The sequence below is a fragment of the Anomaloglossus baeobatrachus genome, chromosome 9 (assembly GCF_048569485.1).
Source record: "Anomaloglossus baeobatrachus isolate aAnoBae1 chromosome 9, aAnoBae1.hap1, whole genome shotgun sequence".
Classification (NCBI taxonomy): Eukaryota; Metazoa; Chordata; class Amphibia; order Anura; family Aromobatidae; genus Anomaloglossus; species Anomaloglossus baeobatrachus.
The window spans coordinates 205,427,957-205,450,493 of record NC_134361.1 but is presented as its reverse complement, the minus strand read 5'-3'; the positions used below and the strand labels follow the sequence as shown (position 1 = coordinate 205,450,493).

General features: G+C 53.2%; 1 protein-coding gene across 1 annotated transcript in view; it reads left to right on the top strand.

The window, feature by feature from the left end:
* The window catches only part of PHF8 (PHD finger protein 8), a 67,099-nt gene that overhangs the window by 6,933 nt on the left and 37,629 nt on the right, over positions 1-22,537 (top strand). The window contains exons 5-13 of the mRNA XM_075324309.1: positions 21-181; positions 734-875; positions 1,067-1,253; positions 1,434-1,596; positions 1,679-1,766; positions 3,089-3,195; positions 4,085-4,176; positions 4,391-4,480; positions 4,569-4,799. Of these exons, the coding sequence (XP_075180424.1) occupies positions 21-181; positions 734-875; positions 1,067-1,253; positions 1,434-1,596; positions 1,679-1,766; positions 3,089-3,195; positions 4,085-4,176; positions 4,391-4,480; positions 4,569-4,799 (1,261 nt within the window). The remainder of the gene's footprint in view (positions 1-20; positions 182-733; positions 876-1,066; positions 1,254-1,433; positions 1,597-1,678; positions 1,767-3,088; positions 3,196-4,084; positions 4,177-4,390; positions 4,481-4,568; positions 4,800-22,537) is intronic.

Sequence of the window (22,537 nt, the reverse complement as noted above, 5' to 3'; positions counted from 1 at the left end):
TTTTCTTCTTCTATATCCAGTGCAGATGAGGTGATCCTGAAGCCGCAGGGAGCTCAGCTCACCGTGGAGTACTTAGAGGAGAACAGCTTCAGCGTCCCCATCCTGGTGGTGAAAAAAGACGGGCTCGGGATGACTCTTCCACCTCTGTCCTTCGCAGTGAATGATGTGGAGTATTATGTCGGTGAGTTGGGGGTCTTAGAGACTTAGACCAGTCTCAAACATTAAGGGTCCGAGTTCGGACTGCCATGTCCATACTGGCCGCTGGTCTCTGGTCTCCTGACGTACGTGTGTGCGCGTGTGTGTGCGTGTTATATATATTATGTAAAAATATATACACACACATATATTATATATATATATATATATATATATATATAATTAGTCCGATTATGATCAGCCCAACCATATGTCTCCAGACCCGTCGGGTTAGAAGACATATGGATGGCCTGATCATACTCAGACCATGACTGTCAGACATGCAACACTGATCGTCTTCATGTTACAACCTTAGCAAACTGTAAATTGTAGTGATGGGGTTTGTTTGATGCAAAGACCAGCATCCCCTTGTCCCCCTTTTATTAGTGATGGGGGCCTTGTTTTCTAAGTAGCCTCTGAATCCCCCATAGGTTAGAGGCTACCTTCATGTCCAGGACCCCCTCCGATCCTCTCCTGCTCGCCGATCTGAATATTTCTAGTAAATCCACTTTAACCTTTTGTGCTTCTTTATTTCCAGGGAGCGAGAAGGAAATAGATGTAATCGATGTGACGAGACAAGCCGACATGAAGATGAAGCTGAAGGACTTTGTGAAATATTACAATAGCCCCAAAAGGGAGAAAGTGCTGAATGTGATCAGCTTGGAGTTTTCCGAGACAAGGTGACTGATATCAATGGAGCGCAGCGGGTCCTGAGCTGAGGACCACAACCCCAGCATTGTCACTGCGGTGGTCTTTCACTTCTTGCTTCTCCCACCTCCTAGTTTTGCTCGAGACATAACACCTTGTATCACATTCTTCTCTCCATCAGTCGTATTTCTTAGTCTTTATCATTTTGCATCTTTTGTAATAGGTTATCGAACCTCGTGGAAACTCCAAAAATTGTCCGCAAACTTTCCTGGGTTGAAAACTTGTGGCCCGAGCAAAGTGTATTTGAGCGACCAAACGTTCAGAAATACTGCCTGATGGGCGTGAAGGACAGTTATACAGATTTCCACATAGACTTTGGGGGTACCTCTGTCTGGTACCACGTGCTAAAGGTAAAAATGTCACTTGGCCCATACCCTTGTGCCAGGAATGGAAACTGTACCAGTCATCTAAGTGACCCCTGAGCGCTTCTAATTGCCAGAAGCAATTGTTTATTAGCGGTTACCCCCAACTTAAAGGGTTCTACCTTTCTTTTGTGTTCTGTAATGACAAGTACATTTTTTTTTCTGCAGGGAGAAAAGATTTTCTACCTGATCCAACCCACAAAGACGAACCTTGCCTTGTTCGAGTGTTGGAGCAGCTCCTCCAACCAGAATGAAATGTTCTTCGGGGATCAAGTCGACAAGTGTTACCGGTGTCCAGTGAAACAGGGGCAGACGCTCTTCATCCCCACAGGTGGCCATGGTGTTACTGAAGTGTTGGGTACAATTCATATGTAGCGTGTCTGCACTACTAATATTGTGTGTGCACTTCACAGGGTGGATCCACGCTGTGCTCACTCCCGTGGACTGTTTAGCTTTTGGAGGAAACTTTCTGCATAGTCTGAACATTGCCATGCAGCTCAGGTAGGCGAACAGAAACATGGTTGTGACATACAGACTTAAAGGGGTTATCCATAGGTTAGGTGAGAACTTGTTGATTGGTGGGTTTCAGACTGATGGACCTGTTCTGATCGGCAGGTTTCTAACCGCTTGGACCTCTACCGATCGGTGGGTTTCTGACCGCTGGGTCCTCTATTGATCGGTGCGTTTCTGACCATTCAGACCTCTACTGATCGGCAGGTTTCTGACTGCTGGGACCTTTTACTGTTCATCGGTTTTCTGATCGCTTCTACCTTTACTGATCGGCGAGTTTCCGACTGCTGGGACCTCTACTGATTGGTGGATTTTTGACCTTTAGGTCCTCTATTGATCGGCGGGTTTCTGACCACTCTGACCTTTACTGATTGGCAGGTTTCTGATTGGCGGGTTTCTGACCACTCAATCCTCTACTGATCGGCAGGTTTCTGATCGCTGGGACCTTTACTGATCGGCGGGTTTCTAACCACTCAATCCTCTACTGATCGGCGTGTTTGTGACCACTCAATCCTCTACTGATCGGTGGGTTTCTGATCGCTTCTACCTTTACTGATCGGCGGGTTTCTTATCACTTGGATCTCTACTGATCGGCGGGTTTCTGACCACTTGGATCTCTACTGATCGGCGGGTTTCTGACTTCTGGGATTGGCAGATTGGGTATCTTTTATCCTCGTTACAAAGTAGAGTGGCACATCAGGTGCCCAATCATTCATTCTTTATGGGGCTGCTTGGAAAAGCCAATCGCTGCGCCAACAGCCCCTTAGGGATTGAATGTAGTTGCATCCGCTCTGTTCTAAAGGGGATAAAATTACCTTGTGCCATTCTGGGCGGTCCTAACGGATGGACCACCAACTATCCTGTGGTAACTTGTTTTCACCAGACAGTCCCTTTTAAATAGGTAATCCGGTTTCTCTTTCGTTTCATTGGGGGACACAGGACCGTGTGCTGTGTCCCCCAATGAAGACTCAGAGATTTTACGGTGAGTACCCAAAAATCCGTTTTTCCCTCACTTCCGCATCAGCAGGTGAGCGGATCTGGTAACATGGCGTGTACTGAGATCTGCTGCCGCTCGTGCACAGGTGACCGGTATGGCTGACATTAGAATAACTCAGGCACACAAGAGCCGACCGACGACTTTAGATGCTGTCGCAATGTTGGGGTGAACAGAGCCGGAGTACTCTTTTAAGTTTCTATATTAAGGTCTTCCCTCTTAGGCTCAGTCTCGCACAATGCGTCGTTCCACAATTTTAATTTTGGGGTTAGTTTTGTAGCTAAAAATCTATATCATTTTTTATTTTTTCATTCCACAGAGCGTATGAAATTGAGAAGCGGTTGAGTACGGCTGACCTTTTTAAGTTTCCAAACTTTGAGTCCATCTGTTGGTACGTGGGCAAGCACTTACTGGACACGTTTCGGGGTACGTATTTGGGGCCACGGTTTCCTGTTCTCCGCCCTTTCCCGTTCTTTGAGAATTCTCAGTGGTTTCTTCTTCACCTCCATTTCGGCATTGAAATACACTCCTCGGACAGGACAGGTGGGGGGCACCATGTAACACCCTGCTGATGTCAAGAGAGGACTTTGGGTTGAAGACTGCTAATGGAGTCTTCGTTTGGGATATCCAGAGATGGTGCCGTATTAGCTGTATACCAGTGCCGATATATCAATGTATCCGACAATGAACACACAGACATGCCCTCTCTTTCAGCCAGCGTCATCCACTGACTCGTGTATTCGATAGATCCAATTATACAGTAATCATGAATAACCTTGAAGCTGAACAGGGAGTACTTTTACTCCCCAATTTCTCACAGCACATTGCCTGCCTCCCATACATTCCTTCTGTATGAACATTACTGATAACACTTTTGCAACTTCACATTCTGGCTTCATTATCTTTGGTTTCCTTCATGACTATACAGCTTTGAATTATATTATAGGTCTATGCGATGGCTACATAGACAGACAGATTATTATACAACTACATCTACATTTTGATTATTTATATACACAGATATTCTTATTACGTTTGAACAAACAAGCTATAGCTCAGTGCCACCTCCACGCTGATATTGTGTGCGTGCCCTATAGTGGGCGCAGGACGCCGGCCTGGAGCCCACCACCACAAGACCTGGCGTGCAGCAACCTCCGCTCTGTGTGTGGATGTGACAGGCGCTGTAGAACCTCTTTAATTGTGGCGTTAGATATATTCGTGAAGCATCGGCAGACTTGAGGGAAGTCCTGAAGCTCCAGATGCTTCTGATCTAGATTTGCTTCCATTTCATTCTTACCGTAACCTTATTTTTCAGGTCTGAGAGAGAACAGAAGACACCCAGCAGCTTATTTACTGCATGGAGCCAAAGCCCTGAACATGGCCTTCAAAGCTTGGACCAAGAAGGAGGTGCTCTTTATTTATATAGCTATTATCCAAGATTTCAAACAGCGCCCCCTCACCCGTAGGCTAGGTCTGGTACTGCAGCTCCACGCTCGAATACTGCAATACCAGACACAGAAATCAGAGGGGAAAACAAATGAAGACCCTTCTCATCCACGACACTTCTAAGTCTCCTGGGGTTTCTGTCTCCATCTCATTTACATCTGGAATTATTTTGCAGGCCATTATGGATCACGAGGAGGAGATTCCCGAGACCATCATTACTGTCCAGCTCATAAAGGATTTGGATCGTGAAGTCAGACTAATGGAGGTGAAGCGTCTTCTGTTTGCATCGGTCGCCCGTGTGCATTACCCCCTGCCTCGCACAAGTCATGTGAAACTCTGTCCTTTCCATTCAGGACATTTTCCACCAAAACCTTGAGAAAACTGGCAATCTACTGGGTCTGACCCGGAGTCCTATCACCGGCACGTCCTCTCCGGTCATGTCACTGCTGGCCAAGAATTCCAAGAAGAAAGCTCTGAAAACCAAGGAACTGTTAAGGAAAGCGGGAAGAGGTCCTCAGGAAGATGACACGAGCCCGGAGCTTTCTGACATCCACGGGAAGACATTGATTCCCAAGCAAGAAATGGTAAACTTTATTTTTTAATTAATACCTCTAAAATAAAACCCACAAATTTTCACAGCCTGACTTCGTTCTCCATACTGTATCATGCATGTAAGATGACTTCGCTGTGGATTTGTGGCAGTATTTATTTTTATTTATAATCTATTTTTTATTTTAATATATCTTTCTCTATCGTTTCATTGGGGGACACAGGACCATGGGTTATGCTGCTGTCACTAGGAGGCTGACACTAAGTAAACATAAAAAAGTTAGCTCCTCCCTAGCAGCATACACCCCGAGCCGGAGGCGGGCTCAGATCAGTTTTTAGCTTAGTGTCGTAGGAGGCTGATGTGGGCCGTCTCGGCCCCCCTCAGCCATGTATTTTTTTGCGCTTTTTTTTCTTTTATTTCGGCGCCGCTCATCACTCTCATACCTGTCGTCTTCTTCTCTGCAGGTATTCGCTTCACTCATTCTCCGCAGCCCCGTGGGTACCACTCCCCAGGGTCGCAGGGGCTTGAGACGTCGGGGCCCTCTCCCCCGCCCGTCCCCGTGGTACCACTCCCGGGGGTGCGCGTGTGGGCAGGTTGTTTTGTGGGCACCCCTGATTCGCCCTGAGGTATCACCCCAAAGGGCGTACAGGGGAGTACAGCAGGGATGGATCCTCCGCAGCGTGTGTGATAGGGGGCTGTCTACCCCCATCATGATGTCCACTACCCTGCCTCAGCACGCTCTCCCCCGGAGCCTTCCTGGACGAGCAGCGCTGTTCACAGGCAGGGCAGGGAGCCCTGCCTGCACCGCATCCATCGCTGAGCCGGCGCCGCCGATTGCAGGTAGGACCGACTTCCCTGCTCTTTCCCCCGGCCCTCTCCATAAATTTAGTCCCCGGTCTCGGCCTAGTCGCTCCTGCGTCCTAGCCACGCCCCCCTGCAGCGCTATTGGCCGCCGGTCGTCTCCCTCTGTACCTCCCACTGCTCTGCCTCCTGGCTGATGGTGGGGGCTGTAAATCCTCCTGGCTTTTCGCGCCGGAATCCTGCTCCTCCCCCAGCCTCCTCCAGCGTCCCCTCTCCATTTTAGCCTGCCTCTGGTCCCCTGAGGCTGCAGCGCGCCGGCGTTATGAGTTTTCTGGCCAGCTCATTCCTGGACTCCACTTCTGGACTGGTGGGCAGCACGCAGGACCTGGGTAAGCTCTGCTCCTAAGGAGTAGCCCTCACTAGGTAGCATTCTCTGAGTTTAGGGACGAGTTAACCCTCTCCTGTCTCCTTCCTAGCAGCCACCAGGGAGAGTACCTGTTTGCACCATGCCTAAGGCTAAGCCCACCCAATCCAAGCAGGCCCCCTTTGCACTATTTTTTGCATGCTCCTCCTGCAGCTCCAAATTTTCCCAGGGTCAGGACGCCCCACTATGCTCCGTCTGTTCTACAGACGCGCAGCCTCCGCAGAACTCCGCGGCCGACGTTTCTGATACCGCAGACGCCACAGCGCCATATGCTGCAGGGCCCTGCGTCCCGCCCCCCCCCCAGACTGGCTAGCGTCCCTGTCCCAGTCCGTAGATTCCCTCTCTGAGGCTTCTCGGACCATCGCGCAAGCTCTACGCCTGCTGCCGACGCTCGCCCAGATTCCCGCAGACCCGGCGCAATTGCCTCCGGAGCAGGTGAGCCCCGTTGCAGGGTCCTCCTCTGCTGCTCAGAAACGGACCTGCCAGGTCTCGTCCTCAGACTCTTCCCAGGTTTCACCTTCATCCCCAGGTCCAGACCGTCAGTCCTCCAGGGAGGCTTCTGACTGCTCCGAGGATGATTCCGATGCGGTACCCCTGCAGGACTCAGAGCAGGCGGCCGATATCCGGCACATGGTAAATAGCCTGATAGAAGCAGTAAACCAGACCTTGAAGGTACAGGTGGACCCAGTCTCCTCCCAGAGCACCCAGATCTCCTTTAAGCGGGTGAAGCGGGCCCAGAACACATTCAGCGGACATCCAGAATTCGCTGAGTTGCTGCGCAGCCACAGGCAACAGCCGGACAGGGTATTTACCAGCGGTAAGTCCATCGATTTGCATTATCCCTTTCCTGAGGGTCTTAGAAAGGATTGGGCAGGTTCCCCTGTGGTCGACCCCCCCCCAATCTCCCGCCTGTCTTCTCACACAGTCCTTCCACTCACTAACGGTACGTCTCTCAAAGACCCGACGGACCGTACTATTGACAGGTTGGCCCGTTCCGCCTTCGAGGCAGCGGGCTCATCCCTCTCTCCGGCCTTCGCCTCGGTTTGGGTTGCGAAGGCCCTGATGTCCTGGGCGGACACGCTACGCTGCGGTCTCCGCGCCATTCCTGCCAATCCGGACCTGGTTCCCATCGCCTCGCAGATTTCCCTCGCGGGTGAGTACTTGCTCAATGCAGCCCTGGCGTCTGCAAGTTGCGCGACCCAGGCCGCCAGCAACAATGTGGCCATCCGTCGAGCCCTTTGGCTCCGGTCCTGGAACGCGGATGCGGCCTCTAAGAAGTCACTAACTTCTCTGCCCTTCCTAGGGGAGCGTCTCTTCGGAGATAGGCTGGACCAGCTGATCTCCGATGCAACGGGAGGAAAGAGTACATCTCTCCCCCAATTGCGTCCCAAGCGCTTCCAGAATCGGCGCTCCACCGCTCGTTTCCGGCCCTTTCGCAGCTTCAGCTCCAATCCCCAGCCGCGGAAAAGCCGCTCTCCTCCGAGAGACAGGAAGACCCCGTCATTCAAGACCAATCCCGCCTGGCGTTCACGCCCCCGCCAGTCCACGAGATCCTCTTCCGGTTACCGCCGTCGTTCATCCAAGTGACTCGCGGTCGGCGCGCAACAGCGCCAGACTTGTGGGAGGGCGTCTGTCTCGTTTTCAGCATGTGTGGATCCCCCTGACCGCCAATGCCTGGGTCAGAGAGATCATCACATCAGGCTACAAAATAGAATTCGAGGCAAAGCCACCGAGACGTTTTTTCCTATCTCGCCCTCCCGAGTCTACCGCGCGGGCTCGCGCGTTCTTTCACTCCATAGACTCCCTCCTCCGAACCGGAGTCGTGGTACCAGTCCCTCCCGCAGAGCGTTTCAAGGGGTTCTATTCCAACCTTTTCGTGGTCCCCAAAAAGGACGGCTCTGTCCGTCCCGTCCTCGACCTAAAGCTTCTGAACAGGTCGGTGAGACCTCGGCCGTTTCGAATGGAGTCACTCCGGTCCGTCATCGCGTCCATGGAGGTAGGCGAATTCCTGGCATCGCTGGATATTCAAGACGCCTATCTTCACGTCCTGATAGCCACCTCTCACCAACAGTTCCTCCGCTTTGCGATAGCGGAAGATCACTTCCAGTTCACGGCTCTTCCCTTCGGCCTCGCATCCGCACCCAGGGTCTTTACGAAGATCATGGCTGCTGCCATGTCCGTCCTGCATGCCAGGGGTGTCATGGTCATCCCGTACTTGGACGATATGTTGATAAAGGGCTCTTCCTTCGAGGACTGTCGTCTTGGGGTTCAGGTCACGATCGACACCCTTTCACGGTTAGGGTGGCTGATAAATCGGAAGAAGTCCTCTCTGATCCCGGCCCGTCGGATCACCTTTTTAGGCATGGTATTCGATACCATCCAAGGGCGAGTTTTCCTCACACAGGAGAAGATCTCCTCCCTACAACGAGGACTCCGCGCTCTCCGGCGTCAGCGCCAAGTGTCCATCAGGTTCGGCATGCGAGTCCTCGGTCGTATGGTGGCGGCGATGGAAGCGGTACCCTTTGCACAGTTCCATCTCCGACCCCTCCAGCTGGCCTTGCTGAAGAAGTGGGACAGATCTCCCTTTTCTCTGGACCGCAGGTTTCATCTTTCGCCGGAGACCCGCCACTCCCTCCGTTGGTGGCTCAATCAGCGCAACCTCGCATCAGGGAGGTCTTTCCTCCCGCTCCACTGGAAGATAGTGACCACCGACGCCAGTCTCCAGGGCTGGGGAGCAGTGTTTCGACATCACACAGCGCAGGGCCGATGGTCACCGAGAGAGAGTTGCCTCCAGATCAACATTTTGGAGATAAGAGCCATCTGGCTAGCCTTGCAGCAGTTTCGGCACCTCGTACAGGGTTGCCCGGTCAGGATCCAGTCGGACAATGCGACGGCGGTGGCGTACATCAACCACCAAGGCGGCACAAGAAGTGTCGGGGCGATGCGAGAAGTCAAGAAGATCTTGCACTGGGCCGAGTGTCATCACTCCCTGATCTCAGCGGTACACATCCCAGGCGTGGACAATTGGGCGGCGGACTTCCTCAGCAGGGAAGGCCTCGCCTCAGGAGAATGGTCCCTCAACCGGGAAGTCTTCAACCAGATCTGCGACAGATGGGGAGTTCCGGACGAGGACCTAATGGCCTCCCGGTTCAACCGTCAGGTTCCGCACTTTGTAGCACGGTGCCGCGACCGCTTGGCTTTAGGAGTCGACGCCCTCACCCTGTCATGGAGCCAGTTCAGTCTCCCGTACATCTTCCCTCCGCTCCCTCTAATTCCGAGGGTCCTCAAGAAGATCAAGGCGGAAGGGATACCGGTCATCCTAGTGGCTCCGGACTGGCCCAGGCGAGCATGGTTCGCGGAACTAACTCAGCTCCTCGCAGACGCTCCGTGGCGCCTTCCAGACCGTCCAGATCTCCTGCAGCAGGGGCCTCTCTTCCATCAGAACTCACAGGTCCTAAATTTGACGGCCTGGCCATTGAATCCTGGGTTCTAGCTAAGGCTGGTTTTTCCTCAAGAGTGATTCAGACAATGATTAGGGCCAGGAAGCCATCTTCATCAAAGATTTACCACCGCACGTGGAAGGTTTTCTTCAGGTGGTGTGAAGAGCAGAATATTTCTTCAGCGCTCTATTGGGAGACCCAGACGATTGGGGTATAGCTACTGCCCTCCGGAGGCCACACAAAGCACTACACTAAAAAGTGCAAGGCCCCTCCCCTTCTGGCTATACCCCCCCGTGGTATCACGGGTTCTCCAGTTTTCAAGCTTTGTGCGAAGGAGGTCAGACATCCATGCATAGCTCCACAGATTTTAGTCAGCAGTAGCTGCTGACTATTTCGGATGGAAGAAAAGAGGGCCCATATAGGGCCCCCAGCATGCTCCCTTCTCACCCGTTGATGGTGTTGTAAGGTTGAGGTACCTATTGCTGGTACGGAGGCTGGAGCCCACATGCTGCTTTCCTTCCACATCCCCCTGGGGGGCTCTGAGGAAGTGGGATCCTGCCGGCCTCAAAGCTCTGACGCCGGGCTCCATCCACAGACCCATTTGAACCTGCTGGATACGGAGCTGGAGTACCGTTCAGGGACATGGCCCTGCACCATTACAGGTACTCTGTGTCCCCGGTCACACGGACACAGCACACTCCAGACTTGCTGGGTGTGCTAGTGCGCCGGGGACAGTAATGGGTTACAGTCACTGCAGCTTTGCTGAGTGACTTTGTGTTTTGGGAACTACCGCGCCGGACGCTCCGGGAGCGGCGGCGCGGCTGGGACTTGTAGTTCGCCGGGGACTGGGCGCCGACCGCGCTTTTACGGCGGCGGCGCTTATAAATCCAGTCCCCGGCTTCTGCGGCCTAGTGCCGCTTCGTTCCCGCCCCCTCCCTGTCACTCAGGGAAGGGGACAGGCGCTGAGCAATCAGCAGCGCCGAGGGCTGGAGCCTTATTTACATGCTCCAGCCCTCTCACTGCACACTGTCGGACGCCGGATTCCCGCTCTGCCTTGGGGCACGCCCACGGCCCGCCCCTCCTCACACGAGCTGGGGAAGAAGCCGGCAGCCATTACTGCAGTCCGAGCTCGGACTTTCAGCAACCAGGCAGGACGGTGGCGACCATACACCCGCTATAGGCGGGCGGTAAGCGGCACACATAGTGCTGACCACAATATATACTGCAGTGGGTACATGTGTTGTTTTTAACTGCATAGGTCGCTATATGCCCGCTTGGGGAGCGACACATCAGCAGCAGGAAAGCAGGTGTGCTAAGGCACAGGCTTTCTAGGCTGCTTGTATTGCACGACTGAGGTGTTCATTTGTGTTTATGCTTATATGCTATACATTGCACTGTACAGTCGCTAGTCTTAGCTATATTCTCCTGGAATGGCTAGACTACAGCAGCAGAAAACCAAGGGTGCTGGGGCACAGGTTTTTTTCTATGCTGCTTGTATTGCATGGGCTGCAGTGTGCATTTGTACTTGTGCTTGTATGCTATACATTGCACTGTATGGTCACTCTTCTGGGCTATATTCCCCTGGATGACCAGTCTACAGCAGCAGAAGAGCTGGGGTGCCAGGGCACAGGCTTCTATGCTGCTTGTATTGCATGTGCTGCAGTGTTCTTTTGTACTTGTGCTTGTAGGCTATACATTGCACTGTAGGGTCACTCTTCTGGGCTATATTCCCCTAGATGACTAGTATACAGCAGCAGAAGAGCAGGGGTGCCAGGGCACAGGCTTCTATGCTGCTTGTATTGCTTGTGCTGCAGTGGTCATTTGTACTTTATGCCTGTATGCTATACATTGCACTGTACGGTCACCAATCTTGGCTATATACTTCTAGATAGCTAGTCGGCAGCGGCAAAAAAGCAACACAGATTTTCAGTGCTGTTTTTACTACATGGGATGCTGTTCATGACACCGTCCCATTGTGTGCCTGCTCCCCTGTAGCACGTCGTCTGCCGGGGTCTCTAGCACTTCGTCTGCCGGGGTCTCTACTAGTCGTGGCCAAAGAAACCACCTGTCAACCCTGTCCATGGACAGGGACGGAGTAGTCATAATATAGAGACTTGCAGTCCAGACAGGCCATGGGCAATCTACTTGACCAAAAGGCAGCTCTTCAGGGCTTTGATCCTGACATCGCTCTCAATCCGGATACACCGGGTGGTAACGCCATACGGAATGATCCTATACCGTCCACCAATGGAAGGTTGGATCTTTCTCCCTCAGCTCCCCCAGTGGAGATAGGAGACGAACAGGAGAAGTCCTTTTTTCAGTATCTCACACAGATATTGAGTATTTTTCTGGCCACGCTGACTTCAGAGAAGCAGTCCAGGAACACCACGCTTACCAGATAAGCGTCTTCTCCAAACGTTTTTTAGGATACACGTTATCCCTTTTCCCCTGACGTGGTCAGCGCTGGACCCAGGGTCCAAAGGTGGATTCTCCAATCTCCAGGCTTGCATCTAGAGCCATAGTTGCACTGGAGATGGGGCTTCACTTAAAGATGCCATTCACAGACAGATGGACTCTGGTTGAAATCTGTCTAGGAAGCTATCGGCGTGTCGGTTGCTCCGGCATCCACAGCCGTATAGGCAACCTAACCTTTTCAGCTGTTCTTGCGCAGCTGGCCTTGAGCACAGGGACATCTGTACCGCAGAGGCGTCCGTAACCCCGCAATGTCTGCACTGCGACTTACCCTATTAATGCTGTCCTAAAAGTACAGTCGAGGTTTCGGTCCTTCCCAAGCTCCGGCAGGTCCCAATTGTCCTCGTGCAAAAGGGCTACAAAACCTCAGACGGGCTCAGATTCCGGCCGGGCTCAATCACGCCCAAGGAAGGCAGTCGGAGGAACCGCTACCGAGGCGGCCTCCTCAGGACTCTCAGCTCTCTCTCTCTCTCTCCGCATCCGCGGTTCATGGCAGACTCCTCCGCCTTTGGCGACGTTTAGCTGCCACAGGTCACAGACCGGTGGGTGACGGACATTGTGCTCACGTGCACAGGACAGTGTTCTGTTCTCGTCCTCCGACTCCATTCTTCAGAACGGCCCCACCCCCCACCGAGCAGATGCCCTGCTGCAGGCGGTGGACGCTCTAAGAGCAGAAGGAGTGGTGATCCCTGTCCCCCCTCAGGAACGAGGGCGAGGGTTTGTACTCCAATCTCTTTGTGGCTCCAAAAAAGGACGGTTCCTTCCGTCCTGTTCTGGTCCTGAAACTGCTCAACGAGCATGCGAACGCCAGGCGGTTCCGGATGGGATCCCTCCGATCCGTCATTGCCTCAATGTCTCGAGGAGACTTCCTTGCCTCAACAGACATCAAAGATGACTATCTCCACGTGCCAATTGCTACGGAACACCAACGTTTTCTACGTTTTGTGATAGGAGACGAACATCTTCAGTTCGTAGCTCTGCCATTCAGTCTGGCGACAGCCCCACGGGTGTTCACCAAGGTCATGGCAGCAGTGGTAGCAGTCTTGCACTCTCGGGGACACCCGGTGATCCCGTACTTGGACGATCTACTCGTCAAAGCACCCTCTCTCGAGGCATGCCAACGCAGCCTGAATGTTACGCTGGAGACTCTCCAGACTTTCGGGTGGATCATCAATTTGGCAAGGTCAAATCTGTCTCCGACTCAATCACTAACGTATCTCGGCATGGAGTTTCATACTCTATCAGCAATAGTGAAGCTTCCGCTGAACAAGCAGCGTTCACTGCAGACAGAGGTGCAGTCTCTCCTTCAAGGCCAGTCGCACCCCTTAAGGCGCCTCATACACTTCCTAAGGAAGATGGTGGCAGCCATCGAGGCAGTTCCCTTTGCGCATTTTCATCTGCGCCAACTGCAATGGGACATTCTCCGCCAATGGAACGGGCAGTCAACCTCTCTGGACAGGAAAGTCTCCCTTTCCCAGACGGCCGAGGACTATCTGCAATAGTGGCTTATTCCCACCTCATAGTGGTCACGACAGATACGAGTCTGTCAGGGTGGGGAGCAGTTTGTCTCCGCCACATGGCTCAGGGGACGTGGACTCAGCAGGAGTCCACCCTTCAGATCAATGTTCTGGAAATCGGGGCAGGGTATCTTACCCTACTAGCTTTCCAGAAGTGGCTAGAAAGAGAGCAGATCCGAATCCAGTCGGACATCTCCACAGCGGTGGCATACATCAACCACCAAGAAGGGACGCGCAGTCAGCAAGCCTTCCAGGAAGTCCGGCGAATCCTCATGTGGGTGGAGGACACAGCATCCACCATATCCGCAGTTCACATCCCGGGCGTAGAAAACTGGGAAGCAGACTTCCTCAGTCGCCAGGGTATGGACGCGGGGGAATGGTCCCTTCACCCGGACGTGTTTCAGGAAATCTGTTGCCGCTGGGGGGTGCCGGACGTCGACCTAATGGCGTCTCGGCACACCAACAAGGTCCCGGCATTTATGGCACGATCGCGCGATCACAGAGCTCTGGCGGCAGACGCCTTAGTGCAAGATTGGTCGCAGTTCCGGCTCACATATGTGTTTCCACCTCTGGCACTCTTGCCCAGAGTACTGCGCAAAAATCAGATCCGATTGCAGCCGCGTCATACTCGTCGCCCCGGACTGGCCGAGGAGATCGTGGTATCCGGATCTGTGGCATCTCACGGTCGGTCGACCGTGGTCACTGCCAGACCGACCAGACTTACTGTTCCAAGGGCCGTTTTTCCATCAGAATTCTGCGGCCCTGAACCTGACTGTGTGGCCATTGAGTCCTGGATCCTAGCGTCCGCAGGATTATCTCAAGGAGTCGTAGCCACAATGAGACAAGCTAGGAAGTCAACGTCTGCTAAGATCTACCACAGAACGTGGAAGATTTTCTTATCCTGGTGCTCTGCACAGAGAGTATCCCCTTGGCCATTTGCATTGCCCACCTTTCTTTCCTTCCTGCAATCGGGGTTGGAAAAGGGCTTGTCGCTCAGCTCCCTTAAAGGGCAAGTTTCGGCACTATCCGTGTTTTTTCAGAAGCGTCTAGCACGTCTTCCTAAGGTGCGCACGTTCCTGCAGGGGGTCTGTCATATTGTGCCCCCGTACAGGCGGCCGTTAGATCCATGGGATCTGAACAGGGTACTAGTTGCTCTCCAGAAGCCGCCTTTCGAGCCTCTGAAGGAAGTTTCCTTTTCTCGCCTGTCACAGAAAGTGGCGTTTCTTGTTGCGATCACATCGCTTCGGCGAGTGTCGGAGCTGGCAGCTCTGTCGTCCAAGGCTCCCTTCCTGGTGTTCCACCAGGACAAGGTAGTGCTGCGCCCCATTCCGGAGTTTCTCACTAAGGTCGTATCCTCGTTTCATCTTAATCAGGATATATCCTTGCCTTCCTTTTGTCCTCATCCGGTTCACCGGTATGAAAAGGACTTACGTTTGCTAGATCTGGTGAGAGCACTCAGAATCTACATTTCCCGCACGGCGCCCATGCGCCGTTCCGATGCACTTTTTGTCCTTGTCGCTGGTCCGCGCAAGGGGTTGCAGGCTTCTAAAGCCACCCTGGCTCGATGGATCAAAGAACCAATTCTAGAGGTCTACCGTTCTGCGGGGCTTCCGGTTCCTTCAGGGTTAAAAGTCCACTCAACCAGAGCCGTGGGTGCGTCCTGGGCATTACGACACCAGGCTTCGGCTCAACAAGTGTGCCAGGCAGCTACCTGGTCGAGTCTGCACACTTTCACCAAACATTATCAGGTGCATACCTATGCTTCGGCGGATGCCAGCTTAGGTAGAAGAGTCCTGCAGGCGGCAGTGACACCCCCGTAGGGGAGGGCTGTTTTGCAGCTCTAACATGAGGTATCTCTTTACCCACCCAGGGACAGCTTTTGGACGTCCCAATCGTCTGGGTCTCCCAATAGAGCGCTGAAGAAGAAGGGAATTTTGTTACTTACCGTAAATTCCTTTTCTTCTAGCTCTTATTGGGAGACCCAGCACCCGCCCTGTTGTCCTTCGGGATTGTTTTGTTGTTTGCGGGTACACATGTTGTTCATGTTGAACGGTTTTTCAGTTGTCCGAAGTTATTCGGAGTTAATTTGTTTAAACCAGTTATTGGCTTCCTCCTTCTTGCTTTGGCACTAAAACTGGAGAACCCGTGATACCACGGGGGGGTATAGCCAGAAGGGGAGGGGCCTTGCACTTTTTAGTGTAGTGCTTTGTGTGGCCTCCGGAGGGCAGTAGCTATACCCCAATCGTCTGGGTCTCCCAATAAGAGCTAGAAGAAAAGGAATTTACGGTAAGTAACAAAATTCCCTTCTTCTTCTCCTCTCGCCTTCTCCCTTCCTTCCCTATTGGCATTCTTGCAGTCAGGCCTAGATGCGGGTCTCTCGCTCGCAACACTAAAGGGCCAGATATCGGCGTTATCAATCCTGTTTCAGAAGCCACTGGCCGCTCGTTCACAGGTTAAGACCTTCATCCAGGGAGTTGCCCACCTGGCACCGCCGTACCGGCGGCCTCTAGAACCGTGGGACCTTAATCTAGTCCTAGGGTCACTTCAGGGCTCCCCATTCGAGCCCTTGCGAGAATCTTCCCTTTCTCACCTGTCATGGAAGGTGGTGTTTCTTGTTGCCATCACTTCTATTCGCAGGACGTCAGAGCTGGCAGCTCTCTCTTGTCGTTCCCCCTTTTTGATTTTTCACCAGGACAAAGCGGTTCTCCGGCCAGATCCCGCTTTTCTCCCAAAGGTGGTCTCCCCGTTCCATCTTAACGAGGAAATCGTCCTTCCGTCCTTCTGTCCTGGCCCCTCTCACAGCTTGGAGAGGTCCTTGCACACCCTGGACCTAGTGCGTGCACTTAGAATTTATGTCTCCAGAACCGCGCCGTTCCGTAAGTCAGATGGTCTGTTTGTTCTCCCTTCTGGTCCCAAGAAGGGTCAATCGGCATCCAAGGCCACAATTGCCAGATGGATCCGTTCCGCCATATCAGAGGCCTATCGGATTCGGGACAAGTCTCCGCCGCGGGGGGTAAAGGCGCACTCTACCCGCGCAGTGGGAGCCTCTTGGGCGATTAGGCATCAGGCGTCGGCCGACCAGGTCTGCAAGGCCGCCACCTGGTCTAGCCTGCACACCTTTACTAGGTTCTACCAGGTTCACACCCAAGCATCGGCAGATGCTATTTTTGGGAGAAAGGTCTTGCAGGCAGCAGTTGCACACCTGTAATAGGGTGGCAGCATTCAATTATAGTGCAAGCCCGCCGAGGGAGGTTGTTGTTTTTCTTCCTCTGCGGGTTTTTCGGTATTCCCACCCAGGGACTGCTTTTGGACGTCCCATGGTCCTGTGTCCCCCAATGAAACGATAGAGAAAGTAGGATTTTTGTGTACTCACCGTAAAATCTCTTTCTCTGAGTCTTCATTGGGGGACACAGCACCCACCCTGCTTGGTTTTTTTGGTTGATTCAATTGCATTTGCCGGCTATTTTTTCAGTGGTCTTATGTTCATAGACCTCTTGTTTGCACGGCTGCATTGTTTTAGTTACAACTTGTGTTTATGTATGGTGATTCTGGTACTCCTCCTACTGCTTGTGCACCAACTGATCTGAGCCCGCCTCCGGCTCGGGGTGTATGCTGCTGGGGAGGAGCTAACTTTTTTATGTTTACTTAGTGTCAGCCTCCTAGTGACAGCAGCATAACCCATGGTCCTGTGTCCCCCAATGAAGACTCAGAGAAAGAGATTTTACGGTGAGTACACAAAAATCCTACTTTCTTTTTCGCTCCTAATTGGGAGACCCAGACAATTGGGTGTATAGCTACTGCCTCCGGAGGCCGCACAAAGTACTACACTTAAAAGTGTAAGGCCCCTCCCCTTCTGGCTATACACCCCCCCGTGGGAGCACGGGTCCCTCAGTTTTTGCTTTGTGCGAAGGAGGTCAGACACGCACGCATAGCTCCACTATTTAGTCAGCAGCAGCTGCTGACTATGTCGGATGGAAGAAAAGAGGACCCATACGAGGGCCCCCAGCATGCTCCCTTCTCACCCCACTTTCTGTCGGTGGTGCTTGTTAAGGTTGAGGTACCCATTGCGGGTACGGAGGCTGGAGCCCACATGCTGATTTCTTCCCCATCCCCATTAGGGCTCTGGGCGAAGTGGGATTTTACCGGTCTCCAGGCACTGAGACCGTGCTCCATCCACAGCCCCTGGAGAAGCCGCTGGATATGGAGCTGAGTATCGTCAGGGACATGGCCCTGCTCCGTCAAGGTACTCTGTGTCCCCGTGCATACGCGCGCACACCGCAGCATTGCTGGGTGTGTTAGTGCGCCGGGGACAACAGCGCTGCTGCGCTTGTGCCATTTCCTCACTTCAGCTTAGCTGAGTGGGTAGACTCAGAACGGTCGCGCCGGCCGCTGGGACTGCGACGCGGCTGGGACTTGTGGTGCGCCGGGGACTTCCGCGCTGACCGTGCATATATCACGGCCGCGCTTATTACTACAGTCCCCGGCTTTTGCGGCCTAGTTCGTTCGTTCCCGCCTCCGCACCTGCCAGTCAGGAGGAGGGCGGGACGCTGTACAGAGCATCAGCGCTGAGGGCTGGAGTCTTTTTTACATACTCCAGCCCTCACACCAGGCACAGTAGGACGCAGTTTCCCGCACTTTGTTTGTGGCACGCCCACGGTCCGCCCCTCTTCACTGAACGCCGGCAGCCATTCCTGCCTGCACGCTGAGCTGCAGAGGGGAGACGGGGAGACCCAGACACGGGATTCTACGGCCTCATACCCGCTGTTCAGCGGGCGGTAAGCAGTCCTCAAGGGCTCACCCCCACTTGTGCCGTTTGTATACTGAGTATTTTGTGTTTGCAAATACTTTGTACTGTACGGTCGCTGGTGATTCTCGGCTATATACCCTCCTAGATCTCAAGGAGGCAACAGCATGTCGTCCGCAAAACGCAAGGGTGCCAAGGCACAGACATTATATGCTGCCTGTACCGCATGTGGGGCTGCTCTACCGGCAGGTTCCACTGACCCCCATTGTGTGCAGTGCTCGGCCCCTGTGCAACTTGCACAGCCGGGGCCTCTGCTGGACGTGACCCAGAGTGTACCACCTGTGAATGCTGTCCAGGTGACAGGAACGGAGTTTGCAGCTTTTGCTGACAGATTGTCTATGACCATGTCAAAGATTCTTGAAACATTGCAGTCTAGACCAGTAACTCAGACCATGGACACTGTGGCATCATTGCTCCCTGGTCCCCCTCAGCTGGAACACTTCCAAGCTCCGGGGGTGTCACATGCACCCCAGGGTGACGATTCTGACTCAGACAACAGTCCCAGACAACCTAAGCGGGCTCGTTATGAGGGGCCCTCAACTTCGTCTCACTGGTCAGGATCCCAGCGGGACGAATCTATGGGTGATGAGGCGGATGTAACTGATCAAGATTCTGATCCTGGGACCGCTCTCAATCTGGATACACCGGATGGTGACGCCATAGTGAATGATCTTATAGCGTCCATCAATAGGATGTTAGATATTTCCCCGCCAGCTCTTCCTGCGGAGGAGGCAGCTTCACAGCAGGAGAAATTCCATTTCAGATATCCCAAGCGTAAATTAAGCACTTTTCTGGACCACTCTGACTTTAGAGATGCAATCCAGAAACACCACGCTTATCCTGAGAAGCGGTTTTCTAAACGGCTTAAAGATACACGCTATCCTTTTCCCCCTGACGTGGTCAAGGGTTGGACCCAGTGTCCCAAGGTGGACCCTCCAATCTCCAGGCTTGCAGCTAGATCTTTAGTTGCAGTAGAAGATGGAGCGGCACTTAAAGATGCCACTGACAGGCAGATGGAGCTCTGGCTGAAATCCATCTATGAAGCTATTGGAGCGTCGTTGGCGCCAGCTTTTGCAGCCGTATGGGCACTCCAAGCCATTTCAGCTGGGCTTATACAAGTCGACTCGGTCACACGTACATCTGCCCCGCAGGTGGCACCATTGACCTCTCAAATGTCTGCATTCGCGTCTTACGCGATTAATGCTGTCCTGGACTCTACGAGCCGTACGGCGGTGGCGTCAGCCAACTCCGTGGTTTTGCGCAGAGCCCTGTGGTTGAGAGAATGGAAGGCAGATTCTGCTTCCAAGAAGTGCTTAACCAGTTTGCCTTTTTCTCGCGACCGATTGTTTGGGGAGCGTTTGGATGAAATCATTAAACACTCCAAGGGTAAGGACTCATCCTTACCTCAACACAGACAAAACAAACCCCAACAAAGGAGGGGTCAGTCTGGTTTTCGGTCCTTTCGAGGCTCAGGCAGGTCCCAATTCTCCTCGTCCAAAAGGACTCAAAAGGATCAGAGAGGCTCAGATTCTTGGCGGACTCAGTCACGCCCAAAAAAGACAGCAGGAAGAACCGTTACCAAGACGGCTTCCTCATGACTTTCAGCCTCCTCTCTCCGCATCCTCGGTCGGTGGCAGGCTCTCCCGCTTTGGCGACATTTGGCTGTCACAGGTCAAAGACCGTTGGGTGAAGGACATTCTGTCTCACGGGTACAGGATAGAGTTCAGCTCTCGTCCTCCAACTCGTTTCTTCAGAACTTCCCCACCGCCCGACCGAGCCGATGCTCTGCTGCAGGCGGTGGCCGCTCTAAAGGCGGAAGGAGTGGTGACTTCCGTTCCTCTTCAGGAACAAGGTCACGGTTTTTACTCCAATCTGTTTGTGGTGCCAAAGAAGGACGGGTCCTTTCGGCCCGTCCTGGATCTAAAGTTGCTCAACAAACACGTAAAAACCAGGAGGTTCCGGATGGAATCTCTACGCTCCGTCATAGCCTCAATGTCTCAAGGAGATTTCTTAGCATCAATAGACATCAAAGATGCTTATCTTCACGTGCCGATTGCGCCAGAGCATCAGCGTTTTCTACGCTTCGTTATAGAAAGCGAACACCTGCAGTTCGTAGCGTTACCTTTCGGGCTGGCAACAGCCCCTCGGGTCGTCACCAAGGTCATGGCAGCAGTAGTAGCTGTCCTGCACTCGCAGGGTCACTCCGTGATCCCGTATTTGGACGATCTACTTATAAAGGCACCCTCTCAAGAGGCATGCCAACACAGTCTGGACGTGGCACTGAAGACTCTCCAGAGTTTCGGGTGGATTATCAACTTTTCAAAGTCAAATCTAACCCCGACCCAATCACTAACATATCTTGGCATGGAGTTTCATACTCTCTCAGCGATAGTGAAGCTTCCACTGGACAAGCAGTGCTCTCTGCAGACAGGGGTGCAATCTCTCCTGCAGAACCAGTCCCACTCCTTGAGGCGCCTCATGCATTTCCTAGGGAAGATGGTGGCAGCAATGGAAGCAGTCCCTTTCGCGCAGTTTCATCTGCGCCCTCTACAATGGGACATTCTCCGCCAATGGGACGGGAAGTCGACGTCCCTCGACAGGGATGTCTCCCTCTCTCAGGCAGCCAAGGACTCTCTCCGATGGTGGCTTCTTCCCACCTCATTGTCAAAAGGAAAGTCGTTCCTACCCCCATCCTGGGCGGTGGTCACGACAGATGCGAGCCTATCAGGGTGGGGAGCAGTGTTTCTTCACCACAGGGCTCAGGGTACGTGGACTCAGAGAGAGTCCACCCTTCAGATCAATGTTCTGGAAATCAGAGCAGTCTATCTTGCTCTGCGAGCCTTCCAACAGTGGCTGGAGGGCAAGCAGATCCGGATTCAGTCGGACAATTCCACAGCGGTGGCGTACATCAACCACCAAGGGGGAACACGCAGTCGGCAAGCCTTTCAAGAAGTCCGGCGGATTCTGACGTGGGTGGAAAACACAGCATCCACCATATCCGCAGTTCACATCCCAGGCGTGGAAAACTGGGAAGCAGACTTTCTCAGTCGCCAGGGCATGGACGCAGTGGAATGGTCCCCTTCACCCGGACGTGTTTCAGGAGATCTGTCGCCGCTGGGGGATGCCGGACGTCGACCTGATGGCGTCACGGCACAACAACAAGGTCCCGGTTTTCATGGCACGGTCTCACGATCACCGAGCTCTGGCGGCAGACGCCTTAGTTCAGGATTGGTCGCAGTTCCGACTACCTTATGTGTTTCCACCTCTGGCATTGTTGCCCAGAGTGCTCCGCAAAATCAGGTCCGACTGCCGTTGCGCCATTCTCGTCGCTCCAGACTGGCCAAGGAGGTCGTGGTACCCGGATCTGTGGCATCTTACGGTAGGACAACCGTGGGCGCTACCAGGCCGTCCAGACTTGCTGTCTCAAGGGCCGTTTTTCCATCTGAATTCTGCGGCCCTGAACCTGACTGTGTGGCCATTGAGTCCTGGATCCTAGGGACCTCAGGTTTATCTCATGATGTTGTTGCCACCATGAGACAGGCTAGGAAACCATCCTCCGCCAAGATCTACCACAGAACGTGGAAGATATTCTTATCTTGGTGCTCCGCTCAGGGAGTTTCTCCCTGGCCATTTGCATTGCCTATTTTTCTTTCCTTCCTGCAGTCTGGGTTGGAAAAAGGTTTGTCGCTTAGCTCCCTTAAAGGACAAGTCTCTGCGCTATCCGTATTCTTTCAGAAGCGCCTGGCGCGACTTCCTAAGGTACGCACGTTCCTGCAAGGGGTTTGTCATATCGTCCCCCCTTACAAGCGGCCATTGGAACCCTGGGATCTGAACAAGGTTCTAATTGCTCTCCAGAAGCCACCTTTCGAGCCTATGAAGGAGATTTCCTTTTCTCGGCTTTCACAGAAAGTGGCTTTTCTGGTGGCGGTCACGTCTCTTCGGAGAGTGTCAGAGCTGGCGGCGTTATCTTGCAAATCTCCCTTCCTGGTGTTTCACCAAGACAAGGTAGTACTGCGTCCAATTCCAGAGTTTCTTCCCAAGGTGGTATCTTTCTTTCATCTCAATCAGGATATCACTTTACCATCTTTGTGTCCGCATCCAGTTCACCAATTTGAAAAGGGGTTACATCTGTTGGACCTGGTGAGAGCACTCAGGATCTACATTTCCCGCACGGCGCCTCTGCGCCGTTCGGATGCACTCTTTATCCTGGTCGCTGGTCAGCATAAAGGGTCGCAAGCTTCCAAATCCACCCTTGCGCGGTGGATCAAGGAACCAATTCTTCACGCCTACCGTTCTGCTGGGCTTCCGACTCCT